The 15,931-nt window shown below is 42.5% G+C and overlaps 1 protein-coding gene across 2 annotated transcripts in view; it reads right to left on the minus strand.

Moving 5' to 3' along the window:
* Window positions 1-1,495: 1,495 nt before the first annotated feature.
* SMOC2 (SPARC related modular calcium binding 2) overlaps window positions 1,496-15,931 on the minus strand; it is a 135,765-nt gene continuing 121,329 nt past the window's right edge. For both annotated transcript variants that reach the window (XM_081906910.1, XM_081906911.1), the window contains 4 exons: window positions 8,618-8,711; window positions 5,163-5,437; window positions 4,435-4,475; window positions 1,496-1,608 (listed from right to left, as the gene is read on the minus strand). In XM_081906910.1, the coding sequence (XP_081763036.1) occupies window positions 1,585-1,608; window positions 4,435-4,475; window positions 5,163-5,437; window positions 8,618-8,711 (434 nt within the window). In that variant the 3' untranslated portion in view covers window positions 1,496-1,584. The remainder of the gene's footprint in view (window positions 1,609-4,434; window positions 4,476-5,162; window positions 5,438-8,617; window positions 8,712-15,931) is intronic.

The following is a 15,931-nucleotide window of genomic DNA, read 5'->3' on the forward strand; positions in this document are numbered from 1 at the left end:
TAAGGGCTGTCACATGGAGGAGGGAGCATGCTGGTTTTCTCCTGCTCTGGAAGGTAGGACGCGAACCAATGGCTTCAAGTTGCAAGAAAGGAGATTCTGACCATTTTGGGGGAAAATTTTCTGACAGTGGAACAGACTCCCATGAGAGGTGGTGGTCTCTCCTCCATTGGAGGTTTTTAAACAGAGATTGGATGGCCATCTGCTTTAGCTGAGATTCCTGCAATGCAGAGGGTTGGACTAGATGACCCTTGAATCCCTTTCAACTCTAAGATATCTATATGCTCATACTCTCCCTACCCTACACACTGTTGTCTCTGGCTGCTTACTGTATAATTTATTGCTGTCCAAGGTCTGAAGCGAAAGTTCTTTATTGTTATTTTTTGTTCTTTCAAATGTTTTGCCATCGAGTTCACATCTGCAAGTTCTCTTTCCTTCAGGCATTCCAGGAAAGGGGTGAAAAAAGAAAACTCCCTCCAAATGATAGGAAAGGTATGAAAACTTGTAAGAACATCTCCCAGATGGCAAGAATGATGCCCTAAGGGGCAGCTTGTGCTGACTGCACCTCTCTAAAATAACTGTTCATAATTTGTTCAAGTGATAGTTTTACCTTTTTGTAGATCCCGGGGCACCGCAGGTTGCATATCACAGCTCAGCCAAGTGTAAGGAAAAGAAAAGACTGACAAGCCTGTTCTACCTTCTTTGTCTCCTTATAATTAGATTTACAATACTGAACAATTGTGCCCCTTTATTGCCTTATTATGTCTATTCTGGGGCTTGGCAGATTTTGTTTTGAGTGACACCACATACTTGCCAGTTTAAAGGCTGACTAAACCTACCCAAAAGCAGGAAGAACGGGGAAGAAAAATATATATTATACTGAAGTCTTCTAAGGGGGGGGGGAATACAAAGGAAAATCTACAAAAGATTTATTTCCAATCAATTAGTGGTTGCATTCTTGTTGTGCAACTGTGCTCTGGAGAAAGTCAACGCCATTTTTTTTAACCCTCTAAACACCAACAGAGAAAAGGTTCCTCTGCTTATATAAGGTGCACGAGAAGTCAACAACAATTTCCAATTCTTGGTTTAAGCCTAAGGAACATGCAACCTTAACACAGAGATTAATTAAAATTATGAGTACAGTAGACTTTGAAATGAGCAGGTTTTCAGTATAACTTCATAAAAAATCAATAGCTATGTAGAAAAGATAAAGCAAAATGTAGAAAACAAGCAAAATTACTGAACAGAAAAAATACTACAAGACTAGTTTCTATGTTAATGTCCAACTGAACATTCTTCTTTCAAAAAAGATTAAATGCAAACTTTTACACCTCCAACACGTACAGATTTCAGACAATAAAAGGCACATACATTGTATGTGATAATTGTTTAAAAACAAGCTGTTACTACATTTTCACAGATTCTCTTAAATGTCTGTTAAATATCTCATTTCTACAAAGTGAATTTACATTTAAAGTACAAAGTGCAAATACTACGGTTGTTGGGTTTCTTTCTTTCTTTTTTTAATTGCTTTTTGGTGAGGGAGTCTCCCATGCTTCTGAGAGATCTGCCTTGGATATGAAGTGTTCAGCCTTGTTTCTTTGAGGTTTGCTGCCAAAGAAATTTTGAAAAACAGAGTCACATATATGTTGCTATCATATACATTATAGCAATAAACAATTGATATGCTGGTATCATAGACAAAAATAAAAATACAGTGGTACCTCGGGTTAAGTACTTAATTCGTTCCGGAGGTCCGTTCTTAACCAGAAACTGTTCTTAACCTAAAGCACCACTTCAGCTAATGGGGCCTCCTGCTGCCGCCACGCCGCCAGAACACGATTTCTGTTCTCATCCTGAAGCAAAGTTCTTAACCTGGAGCACTATTTCTGGGTTAGCGGAGTCTGTAACCTGAAGCGTATGTAACCTGAGGTACCACTGTATATCACAGTCAGTCTAGAACATGCTCCGTGGTACAGTCCTCTTGAGACCACAGGTGGGATATCAGAGGCCTGAATATTCCTAGAGGTAAAATTGGGATTGGGAATATGTAAACTCCCTGATGTTGCTGGACTCCCAACCCCAGAGAGCCAGTGTGGTGTAGTGGTTAAGAGCGGTAGTCTCGTAATCTGGGGAACCGGGTTCACGTCTCCGCTCCTCCACATGCAGCTGCTGGGTGACCTTGGGCCAGTCACACTTCTGTGAAGTCTCTCAGCCCCACTCACCTCACAGAGTGTTTGTTGTGGGGGAGGAAGGGAAAGGAGAATGTTAGCCGCTTTGAGACTCCTGAAGGGGAGTGAAAGGCGGGATATCAAATCCAAACTCTTCTTCTTCTCTTCTTCCTATCAACCTCTGCCAGTATGGTTAGGGATGACGATATTTGTAGTCCAACAACATTTGAAAAACCACAGTTTCCTTATTCCTGATGTGTGTTTTTAAACCAAACTCTCTATGCAATATACTAGGCTAAATGCTTAGCACACCAGAATGTGGGGCTTAGCTTTGTCCTCTCTCTGATGTTTTAGTTTTCCACATGTAGTGAGCTTTTTCCACAAGGGAGCATTCAAAAATACAACCTCTCGCCTACAGTCTAAAAGTGTTCCAGCCCAGAATTATGTCACTTCAGTTTACCACCTAATTCCCCACAATGTGTAGATCAGCTCTTGGTGAAATAGAAAATGCTGGAGCACTTATTATCACCCCCTATTGCCCATTCCCCGATGGAAATGGAGCTGATTGTTCTCTTTTGAGGTGGGTGGTTTCTTTTAAAACCGTTCCTTGTCAGGCGTATTCATTTCCAATGCCTTCCTTTCAAGCGCGAGGCCTCGTGATGAAAGCCACCTTTGGCATCTCTGAGGTACCTTCATAGCCTCACTTGGCTGCAGCAGTTAACTGCCAACAGATGGTTTGCACAACGAGGACCATTTCAAGGCTATCATTTCACAGCACCAGCTTTTAAAATAATTGAGACTGAGTCAGCAAAAATATTTAAAGAAATCAAATCAAATAAAGGGGGAGGGGGGGAGCAGAAACCCAGAAATGACAGAACTGTTTCACTATATAAGTTACATGTTGTTATCAGATTACAGGAAAGCAGGAGGAGAGAGAGAGAGAGAGAGAGAGAGAGAGAGAGAGAGAGAGAGAGAGAGAGAGAGGTATATATTATGCGTTGAGAGCTGTGTGCAGCACATGGGGCAGCAACAGCTATTATATACTTGAAATAAACTTTTGAATGGTTTGGACTTCTACCACAGTAATTGTTTTCAGACTGCCTTGTTTCAAACTTAAGGGATGTGAGGGGAGTTAAGCCTCTGGGCCCTTTCTTCAGCAGAGGAGAAATAAGAACATTTTCTTAGCTGTGAGGTTCTACCAAAGGTGTGAAAGCCTACACTAAATTAATTGCTGGCTTTTGGACATGTCAATGTAGCATCAAGCAAATGACTGACGTCATATGACTATGTAGCATCAAGGAAGGCTGACATCATATGACTATTTTTAAATTTTAAAAAAATCCCTTTGAGAGGTGGCTTTTCTGTAAGATGATTCTGGATGTCATGAAAGGACATAAGATGGCTAGTTATTTAATTTTTTCTTGTACAGTATTTTTACTTCCAGGGTAGGGGAGTGCTACTTGTGGTATTAACTTGACAGCCTTGAGTACTATGTCTTCTTCTTCTTCTTCTTTGGCGATCACTCATAGTTGAGTAAGATTGTCTTCCATAAACACGGTTTTAAAGGTGAGTCCGTAAGTGACTGTGGAGGCCAGTTCTGGAACTACATGTCCTTCCACAGTGGGGACATGGGCTTCCAGGCGGAGGTGATCACGGTGAAGGTTTGCCAAGCGTGCCTTCCTCTTAGCACATTTCTTCCTTTTGTCCTGAGTTCGAGCATCTTCAAAGCCCATGGCACCTTTGGTTAAGTCTGTTCTCCAACTGAAGCGCTCGCAGGCCAGTGTTTCCCAGTTGTCGGTGTTTATACTACATTTCTTTAGATTTGCCTTGAGAGAGTCTTTAAACCTCTTTTGTTGACCATCAGCATTACGCTTGCCATTTTTAAGTAGAGTAATTGCTTTGGAGAACGATAATCAGGCATCCACACAACATGACCAGTCCAACAAAGTTGATGTTGAAGAATCATTGCTTTGATGCTGGTGATCTTTGCTTCTTCCAGTACACTGGCATTAGTTTGCCTGTCTTCCCAAGTGATATGTAAAAATTTTCAGAGACACCGTTGATGGAATCATTTGAGGAGTTGGAGATGGCGTTTATAAGTCGTCCTCGTTTCACAAGCATACAGTACCTTGACTTGGGGTGGGGAATCTAACAAAGGCAGTGACATATTTTGGGCTAATCCTGAATGTGACTGCCAAGACATGCAGACTAGATAAGGCTAAAAACAGTTATTGGGAGAATGGAAAAGTGTCTTCTCCACACTTACCTGCCTGTTGGAAGGAGTACTTTCACCATTATTTTTTGGAGCTGTCAAGGAAGAAAACATGGTATGTTAGTTGACCATAAAAATAGTTTCTGTGCAAGACCTTAAACAAATCTTTGAAACTTCTATGTAATAAATGAGGACATTGCTTTACAATTAAATATATGTGTGTGTATGGGTGGGTTCTCCCCCTGCCTAAATCTCCAGAGACCACAAAATCTGAAACAAGATAGCAGCAGCTTTCAGATTTTTACTGGACTCCATAACCCAGTTGTGGCATCTGGCTTTATTATTTCCTCTATTTGTGATGTTCTGGCTGTGAGTGTTGTTTTTTATATAGCCAAAATAATGACACCCCCACACAAGAAGATATCAGCAGGCCAGGGTGAATCCTGAGCTTTGCAGAAGTACAAAAAAATCTTCAGAGAGGGTTAAAAAACAAAAAATCTAATGGCTGTGGAACACCTCCTACCCCAAATTGTCCATTGGGAACTGAGCGTGCTCAGTGGCAATGGAATACTGACCCAAGTCAGTGGGGTGGAGTGGGGAAATGGAGGAAACGGTGTGGGTCTGAACAAGCAGCTCTCCACGCTGAAACAGTTTGTTGCAGGTCACCTCTGCTTTTGTAAAAACCAGTTCTCCATATAAGCCACAAGTAACTTATGAAACTCCAGATGCAATATCTTTCTCATAAACCTGTGATAAAAGAGCTAGTTAGGAGATCTTCTTACTATGACGTTTCTTTGTGTCTGCCTTGTTATCTTCTTTCGTAACCCCCAGGCATCCCATTAGTTCTGGAACCGTTAAGGATTTGTCATTATTCACGTCACAGTATTCCACAAACTTTTTCACACATTTCTTGGGCTTGGATTTTTTCCTCAGGAATCTCTTAAACGGCTTGATTTCTTTTTTGCCGATATCACCACTAGCATTCTTATCCAGTTGTTTAAAATACCAGTGGACAACTCTTTCCTCCAGAGTGTGATTAGGATCTGGTTCTGAAAGCCTGCAAAAGACAGAGGCCATTAAGCGAGCATAAAACCTTCACTATCAGTTTCCCCTCTTGGACCCTCCCAATTCCTTCATCATATTTGAGGTGCTTGTGCTACTGAAATAACAGGATGAGGAATCAATTGTGAAGCCCCCTGAATACTCAGATTTGTGTCTGATAAAAACACCACGTACACAACTTATTTTGCTTGACCTCTTCCTTGCCACTGATCTTCCAGTATCACAGAGGCAATACACCAAGAGAGGATTTCTACCCTTAATTTCTTGCTTGTGAGCTTCTCAGAGACATCAGCTTGCCTCTCTTTCCTCCACTTTCCACTTGATGTAGCCAGCCTGGGTCTGAGGTGTGCCATAGCGGCTGAGTAAACATTGTCTTTGCCAGTGAAGACACTGCTGGGTTTGGTTCTGTTTGGTTCAGCCTATCGTTGTGCTGCAATCAGCCTATTGAGAGGAGGTGCTCTCAAAGCTGCAAAAGCAAGACTAGAGTGCAATTGACAATCTTGTACCAAGATAGAAAGATTAAGAGCTAAGCATAGGCTCACTGTATGCATTTGGTAGGATGATTATGAAATTTAAGATGAAATGGATAGTTTTATGTCCCACTAATCAGACTGCTTATATACCCACTGAATTACATGAGACTCAGAGAAGACACATATAGGATTGACACATATAGGATGCGGGTGGCGCTGTAGGTAAAAGCCTCAGCGCCTAGGGCTTGCTGATCGAAAGGTTGGCAGTTCGAATCCCCGCGGCGGGGTGCGCTCCCGTTGCTCGGTCCCAGTGCCTGTCAACCTAGCAGTTCGAAAGCACCCCCGGGTGCAAGTAGATAAATAGGGACCGCTTACTGGCGGGAAGGTAAACGGCGTTTCCGTGTGCTGCGCTGGCTTGCCAGATGCAGCTTTGTCACGTTGGCCACATGACCCGGAAGTGTCTCCGGACAGCACTGGCCCCCGGCCTCTTAAGTGAGATGGGCGTACAACCCTAGAGTCTGTCAAGACTGGCCCGTACGGGCAGGGGTACCTTTACCTTTACCTTAATCAGACTGCTTATATACCCACTGAATTATATGAGACTCAGAGAAGACACATATAGGATTGCATAGTCAGCGCTATTAAAGCAAATGAATTGCCAAATACATCAGTGCAGCTGATTTACACAGTGGAGGCATGTTCAGAACTAAACAGGTTCAGAACTTAATCAGATTTCTCAGCTAGCTCAGAATTCTGCCTCTTCAGTTTGAAAATGCACCACTGAATTTAAATAACTGGGCACAATCCAGCCACTGTTGTGGATATTGTATTTGGTTTCAATGGACAAAATATTAAGTGGACGTAATGCTCCATTTTGGGTGGATCATGACCTTGCTACTGCTAAAAAGGGACAAGTTTTTAAAATACATTTTACTGATGTGATGAAAGTCCAAACAGGTGAGGAACGTGAACGTCTAGTGACTGAGCTGCAACAACATGAGGCTAAAAACCAAAATGACCCTGAAATACCTTTCCCAGCGGCAAAAGTAATAGTCACAACATGAGCAAAGTGTGTTGCTCAAAATTATATCATGGCTCTTATGGCATCACGTTGCATTAAAAGAAAGGAAAGAGTGTTCCACTTGGCACAGAGCCAGCAACTTCCAATGCGCCTAAATTGCATGTAATATATTTTTATGAATTTATAAATTTTACTGGGAGAAACAGAGGCTATTTTCTTTTCCATGCGAAGTGTAAAACTGCCCACTGCAGAAAACGAAATGAAATGCTTTATTGGATGACTTCACTGCCTTTGACTAATGGCTTGGTGTCTTTTATTTCAGCATGCTGGCTATCGTCCAGCTAAAGCTAGTTATGACTTAGTCCCAGGTTAATCATGACCAACTCAACTCCCACTGCTTTCAATAGGATTTAGTCAAAACTAACTTTAGCTAGGCTGGGGCTGCGGTCTGCTACCTTTGGAAAATGAAGCCTTGTTCTTAAACATTCTTGCAACCAGCAGCAGTCAGTGAGATGACGCGGGTGGGGCTTAGTTGCTCTCTCAGCTTCCCAACATGGTGGGTTGCTGCTGCTTACTAAGAGAAAGAGGGGCAAGGCTCAGGTTTAGTGTGTGTGGCTCCACTGTCATGCACCAATCTTCCCCCAGCTTCATCCCTCACTCTATTGGAAGGTGGTAGTGTTCTGCTGTGTTGAGAAGCCAGGAGAACAACATGTCCCACCCATGACAATTCACCGCCCACTACTGTTTACAGCGTTGCCAAAATTCAGTGACCTGATAAAGGGAAATCTCACAGTGAGTTTATATGATCCTAACCAATATAGTAATTTGATCTAAGGGTGCTTTTTTGGGTGATATTCAGCCTGCACAATTAAAAACTGATCTTATGTTCAGTTTGCCACATGTTTGCTATGTTTTGAACCAAGAATATCCATCAGCATTTGAGTGTGCATTTCTCCCTGGTTTATTTTTGCAAGCAATGCCCCCTAAAGCAATGAACTTTTGTATATTATTTTCACAAATGTATGCATCTTTGTGCACGCTTTCTCATGATGTATGCATTGCAAACTCTTTGTTCGCAAACACCATTGCAAAATTTGGAGATGTGTGAATTTCGAAGGACGGCTCATGCATTGTTTCAGGAAGTGCGAACTAGGTAGGTTCATGTTAAAACATGGACCAAATCATATCCCTCTCCCATCCCTAGGGCACACCTCCTTCATGATTTACCTATGTGACAGCATCAGATCATTTCAGAGCACTCATTGCACACTCTCAGTCTAACCCCCTTTCAATAGTCTCTGTGTTGTGGATTCATTGCATCTTGTTACTTTTCTAAATGGAAAAAATTCAGAAGAACCAGTGATTAATTTCTAATGCGGAAGGAAATTACTTGGCTCAAGCCTACCTGCAGAAGTCGTGCCCTTTTATAAGGAAGCTCTTCCTCTTAATCCCCAATGTATGGGAGCATGCTGTAGTTACTCAGAAGTGGGGGAATTCACCCTGCTCATATTCTACTTGATCCCTTTTTCATTTAAAAGATCAGTGTTGAGCTGTGGTTTAAATTATATTTGATAACTCTCATTAAGCTCTAGCTGTCTTCCACAAAAGTAAAGAGAGAGGGAAAGTGACAACCAGAATTACTTCCTAAAGCGCACAGGGGACTGGAGCCAAACTAACTCACCTGCTGGAAGGATCAGAGACTGCATGCACCATGTCTGTGGAGAGCGCATCCAAAACACTTGTCAAGAACTCATTCTTCTTGGGTCCTGGACAACCTAAAATGGAAACAGATTGCTTGCATTATTTAAATCCATGTTGTCAGGAGGGGGAGGGTACATCTGCACTAAAACGTGGGATACAAAGCTACATTTACATTTCGGGAATGTTGAGGGTCAGATGTAGGCCAAATCATGTGGCGTTCAGAGCTGTCTTCATAGCACAGAGCACAAGTTCTGAACAGAGCTACATATGTCTTACATGTTCAGATTCTTTTGGCAATCACGCCAAAGTCAAGCATTATTTCCATCATTTCAATGGAAGAGTTATATCCAGTACTTGAATTCATACTAATTCCCAGTCCCTTTCCATTGTTATGGCTGAACAGGGAATGTAAGCGTCAACAAGAGTGTTGGTAGGGTTGGGTGGATGTGTCAATTTTGGTTTCTTTCAGGTTCTTATTTTCCCATTCTTTTTCTTCTTATTTTCCCATTCTCAGGTTCATCCTGAAGATGTTTCAGCAGAGTCTTATTGTGAATTTCCTCCTTCTACACACATTTTTGTACGCAATTTTTCCAGTTATACATTTTTTCGCAATGCGTTCCTAAGATACACATTTTTGCAATGCAGTATTCCCCAATAGAGTGCATTTTAATGTTCTTTTCACTAATATATGCATTTACACAAACATTTTTCTAGAGCACCTACATTTTGGTACATGCTGTTTGGCTGGAGAACAGCAATACAAAATTTATAATGTGCAAATTTTGAAGGATCGCTGAGTTTTGGTTTGTGTATCATTTTGGAAAGTGCAATCAGGTAAGTTTGCCTTTAGATGCAAACTGAATCACACCCCCTACCTAATCCCTAGATGTGGGACATGTATGTCAGGCCTGTACCCAGCATTCTTATGCCAGGCCCCACATACGTCAGCCTGACTTTTCTGTACTGAGTGGAAAGGCATGATCTTTGCATGATCAATTGATCTGTGTGATCAAGAACCCCATGTAACCAATATAGAAAGGTCAGAGGTGGAGCCAGTGGTGACCAGCGCATGCCGTGATATTGTAAGTGGGACTCTCAGGCATACTCCTTGTTCCCCTTACTGGTGTTTACATTCCCTGTTCAGGAATGTGCATTGCCTGAACAGGGCTAGAATCTATGTTCTATTCATTCAGAATCTCCATCTGACTCCTTTTAATCTCAGAGAAGCCCCGCCTTCCTACTGCCAATTTATGCTCTAGGCTTCAGATATTATCTGGAGACTTTGCCGCTTTTAAAACAATTCAGTTATGGCTATGTGGTTGAGATAATTATCGGGAGGAGCATGGCTACAGAGCTAAGAATGATTTCTGAAACAGTTACGTTGGTTTTTAGATACATTTCTTTAGTGCAGGGGAATTTACCCAAATGAATTCCTGTTAGAGGAATGTTACAATAATGAAAAATGTCTGGTGCCAATTTCGCACATTGTAAGAAAAAGGAGTGCCTTGTGATTGCTGTTTTGACACAGAATTTACCAGAATTGTAACCCATTCTTTCTACACAGCAGCTTGTGGCTTTTATAAAGGATGAATTATATAATATTACTTTCCCGATAATGCAAGACTTTTCAATTTCAAGTCATTTCTCCCACTGTTTAACAGGCACTGTGAGGTGTTGAAAATGTTTAATCAGCCCCCCATGCTTTCTCCCCCCAAAGCCTTCTACTGGGTATAATGACGACAGAACTGTGGGACTGTAATATTTTCCTGTTCATGTCAGCTGAAATATTCAAAATATCTATTTGGATTTGAAATTTGCCCCAGTGGTGGTTGGTGGCAGACACTCCTCTCACCATGGCATAAATTAAGTCATTGTGTATGTGCACCCCAAATAATATTTGCTGCCTATTAGGGACGCGGGTGGCGCTGTGGGTTAAAGCCTCAGCGCCTAGGGCTTGCCGATCGAAAGGTCGGCGGTTCGAATCCCCGCGGCGGGGTGCGCTCCCGCTGCTCGGTCCCAGCGCCTGCCAACCTAGCAGTTCGAAAGCACCCTCGGGTGCAAGTAGATAAATAGGGACCGCTTTCTAGCGGGAAGGTAAACGGCGTTTCCGTGTGCAGTTCTGGCTTGCCAGAGCAGCGATGTCACGCTGGCCACGTGACCCGGAAGTGTCTTTGGACAGCGCTGGCCCCTGGCCTCTTGAGTGAGATGGGCGCACAACCCCAGAGTCTGGCAAGACTGGCCCGTACGGGCAGGGGTACCTTTACCTTTACCTTTACTAGAATTATTTAGAAAGTTGTTTATGCACAACATGGGAAACAAACAAATAGGTACCTCAACACCAAGCATGTTTATTTGGAAGCAAGTCCCAGTGATTTAATGGGACCTATTTCCAAATGATACCATTCATGATATACACCTTTAAATAATACACTAAAGGATGCTTAGGCAAGAAGAAACATTTTCCAATGAATATTTTATATTTGACAGAATCTAATTAATCTCCAACCAATGACACAACTAAACATTTATTATCTAAAAATCGTGGATGGTGCTCATATCAAAATTATACAAAAGGGAACATTCTGGATTTATGGCCACAGAAACATGACATGTGATATTCTGTGAAGTACTGATGTTGCAGGGGAAAGTTCAATCCGCAAAAATAAGGAAAACATTAGGACTGCCTAGAAATGTTGTTGTTTATCAGACAGCATTTTGAAAGGTGCTGATGCTATGGATTATCTGGTGCACCAACACAATTGTATCCCTACTATTTACGCAGAAACAACAAGTACATCAATCTATCTGAATTATCTGTTTCTGTTCAAAAACATCAATCCTGCACTGTAAAAAAAAATCAATGACAACAGTCATGGTTGCTTCTAGCGGTGGCACCACAAAGATGGCTGGATAGGAATTATTCTTGGGGCCTCTGACAGCTCAGTTGGTTAAAGCATGGTGCTGATATTGCCAAGGTTGAAGGTTCAATCCCCATAAGAGACAGCTGCATATTCCTGCACTGCAGAGGGTTGGCCTAGATGATCCTCAGGGTCCCTTCCAACTCTGAATCCATGATCTCTTCTATGATCTCTACTTTCTAAGCTCAAATACATGCATGTAGAAACTACCCACTTTTCCAGCACAGGCAAAAGTCAGCTCTTTAAAATCAACTTCAGAGTTGAACCAGGTTCATGGCATTTATTGTTGGACTAGATGGCATTTGGGATCCATTCCAGCTCTATAATTTGCTTGCATGCCAATTACATAATTATTCCTATTAGTATTAGTAACAACAGTCCTTCAGGGTGTGTAATTAAACATGATGAAAATAGTAAAAAGAAACACAGGAGATAAGCTCTGAATTATAACCCATACAACATGTTAAAAGGAAGGCACCAAAATCAGCCATCGACAGAAGCTGTAAAGAGATGGTGCCAGATGAGCCTCTGTGGGGAGAGCCATATTCTTAGGACTATCACTGAGAAGGCCTTCTCATGTGCCACCCCACTCCCTGAACCTCTGAATGTAGCTGAACCAACAGAAGGACCTCCTCTAGTGATCAGAATTTCCTGGGCTGGCCTACAGTGAAGAAGGCTTTCTTTTAGATATTTTGAGGCTCACATCATTTGGAGTTTTAAATATGCCTTGGAGCAACCTGTAGAGCTTTTATTTTTTAATAAACAAAACCAAAACAGGGGTTATATGAGTTCTTGCATTTTCGCAGTGATGATAAAAGATGGGTTGCTTCTTGCAACAAAGATATTGCATGAGAATCTGCAGAGTTTGCTAAATTACAAATGAATGACAAATAGTTATGTTAATAGAAATAAGGCTGAAGAACTTAATAACCAGCACTAGAGAAGATCTAAGATAATAATGAAGTAGATAAGGATTAGAGAAAACTGTCCAGGCTGCAAGAATCAGAATGAGCTGCAATGAGATTTTTTAAAGGATTGGCCATACCGATGCAGTTGTAATATTCAGGTCCAGACCCATTCTGTTACAGATTATCCAGACAGTCACTCATCACAATGGCTACCTGTTTAGTGTTTTGGCTTTCCAAGGCTGTTGGATCTGAGTGATAGGAGGAAATCCCCCATACTGAGTGGGCTGGGACTGAGGAAAACAAAATGTTGGGATGTGACAGATGTTCTGACACCTCATGTTTGGGGAATCAGCCAGTTCCAGGAGCAGCTATGGCAGGGATCCAGCCTGATCTACAGTACACAGTCGTCTCTGAATCCCTTGCTAAGATCTCTGTACAGATTGGATTCATGGCGCCAAAATTTTCCTCTCTACAGCAGAATTTTGACATTTCCAAAGGCGTGGTGAAAGTTTTCTGGCAAGTAGGGTGGCGGCAGCCAGCTCTGCCCGTCTTGCCAGAGAGAGGAGTGGAACTGAACTGCAGTTGCACAAGTAATGGCTTGCACCACTGAACCTAGAGGAAAACCCATAGTATTCTTCTGCCAAGTTCTCATACACCTTGTTACAGCTAATGCAGTGATCACCTATAGAATCTAGTTTGGGTTTTTCCCAGGCAAGAGGTACAAGCCATATCTGAGTGATCTGTTTCTCCTCTTCTACCTGGAAACCTGCCATTCCTGTATGCAGTATACTCTGCAGCCCTCGCTGCCACAATCTAGTCAGGGTGCAGAATTATTTACTGTAAATTCATATACACAGATTGGGTACAACCCTGAGGTTTGGGGGTGAGGGAATGAAACTGACATGCTTCTTTTAATATATTGAACTCCTATTTTTCCTCTCTTCTTTGGACTATCACAGCAAAATATTTTGTGGTGCTATGAGGGGGGAGGGCAAACTGTTCCTGTTTCTCTTTTTTAAAATAATATTTATTGCTTTTAAGGATTACAAAAAAGGAAAGGAAAGAAAAGAAGACAAAAGAGAAAAAAGACAATACAATACAATATATAGACAATACAAAACACAACCTAAACACATTAAACTAAACTAAACCCAATCCCTAACCCTAACCCTAAATGAAAACAAAAACAATTTTAAAACATACATCACATCTTTTCCATACTCTATCTTTCATTCCCTTGTTTCCTCGACCTCCTCTCACTTCCCTTTTTGTATTCCACTTCTGTTAATTGTTTCAGCAAATCCTTTCCATCTTTCTCTATTTTTATCATATTATAAATAACATATTTTTTAACCTTATTTTCCATTAAAACTAAAATACTTATATATGCTTAACTCCTTAACTGTTCCTGTTTCTCAAGGACTGTCACCCAAGCTTCTTCTACTTTTCATCCCACTCAAGGTGCACTGAGTTGCGCCCAACATTGGGGGGGCACATCATGTGTGCATGACGTCACATGTAACTGGGCTGCACGCATAGGGTGATGTTCACCCTTGTGCGTCCCACCTGGCTGCTGAGCACTCACCAAGTGGCAGGCCGGTGGGGGGTGTCAGCTCCCTCAATATTGGGGCCTGAGCCCCATGCCCCCAAATACTGAGGGAGCTTATGCCCCCTCTACCCCCTATACTCTGCGCCCTGTCCCACTCTCTCTCCACAAGGGCCCACAAGTTCCCTTGGGACAGCCTTCAGCAACCTAGTATCATTTAGATGTTTGGGACTACAGCTCCAAACAGCCTCAGCCAGTTCAGACAGGGCTTGCTGGGGCGGGCAGAAGTTGTAGTCCAAAGCTTCTGGAGGGCATCGGATTGGTGAAGGCCGCCTTGGAGTTGACAGTGACAGGCTGAAGACAGATCAACAGAAATCAGTGTGTGAAAAGGCAAGTATGTGAAAAGACAACAGTACTTATCAGAATCACTTAGAGCCTCAAGCAAATTGCTGAGACTATTTGAAGAAACATAGTCAAGGAGTTATTGTTAAAAGTGAGTACTATCCCACCCCCATGCTAACCCTTTAAAAATCTGAAAAGATTTTAAATTGCCTAGAGTAAATCTAGCAGTTTCTCCCTCCCCTTCTTCTGAGATCATGATACCACATTAACCCTATGCCTGTGACTCCTGACATTTCTGTGAACACAACTGAAACCATAGATTTTTTTATGTATATCATAGGCTCAAATGTAAACCAGACAAGTCTAGTTCCTAATCATTTCACATCTGGTAATATGCAAGAAATAAAATATGGGAATGAGCCAGAACTTTCTGGTGTTTGGTCAAGCTTTGGAAAGTCTTGCGAATATTCCCCCCCCCACCCCGATATATAGATCATTTTTAAAGAGGACAGAAGGATATTGTTTCCTTCCTTCTGCTCTGGGGTGTTTACTGAGTCTCTGGGCAATTTAAATATTTCCAGATTGTGTAGATCAGGAATTATTAAGAGAGGAATCGATGAAGCTACAGTAGGGTGTGGCAGTGGAAATTGGACTTCGTCATTCCTTATTCGAGAGATGCTGTTTGCAGATGACACAGTCTTGACAGCATACTCAAATGAAGTTCTATGGAGACTCACCAACCGTCCAAGCCGGCAGGGAGTTCGGCCTTACCACCAGCCTTACAAAGACCAACATCTTGGGTCAGCAAGTCACCAACACTCCACACAGCAGCACTGGTGATCACACGCTTGAGGTGGTAGACAATTTTGTTTTCCAGGGTTCCACCATAACCAGCAATCTCTCCATTGATGCAGAGCTGGACAAGTGCCATGGCAAGGCAGCCACAGCAATGGCTTGTCTTTCCAAAAAGGTATGGAAGAATGTGATGCTAACATCCAGTACCAAGATGAAAGTCTACTAGGCTTGTGTGTTGAGCACACTGCTTTATGGAAGTGAGTTGTGGGCAACTTACAACTGCCAGGAGCAGTGGCATAGCGTGGGTTGTCAGCACCCGGGGCAAGGCAAGTAATTTGCGCCCCCTAACCATGAGTGAGCCAGGTAGGGGCAGAAAGCTGCGAGTGCGAGCGCCCCCCAGATGTTGCGGCCGGTGCGGCCGGCCCCCCTACACCCCCCCACGCTACGCCACTGGCCAGGAGTGATGCCTCAATACCTTCCACATGTGCTGTGTCAGGAAGATTTTGGGCATCACATGGTAGGAAAGAATCTCAAACAGTGATGTACTCTCCCAAGCCCATATTTCCAGCATGTTTAAGCTCCTGACTCATGGACATCTATACTGGCTTGGTCCTGTCCACAGAATGAAAGATAGTAGGATTCCCAAGGACATTAGCTGAATTCACAGGGACTTACTTGTGAACATTGCATTGCCACAAGTGAGAAATTCAGAACACAAGACTGGAGGGAGGAGAAGCTGCTTAATCCCTCCTCTGCCCACTACTTTTCTGCTCAATTTCTACCCT

This window comes from Podarcis melisellensis (genome assembly GCF_964234715.1).
Source record: "Podarcis melisellensis genome assembly, chromosome: 3".
In the NCBI taxonomy this organism is placed as follows: domain Eukaryota; kingdom Metazoa; phylum Chordata; class Lepidosauria; order Squamata; family Lacertidae; genus Podarcis; species Podarcis melisellensis.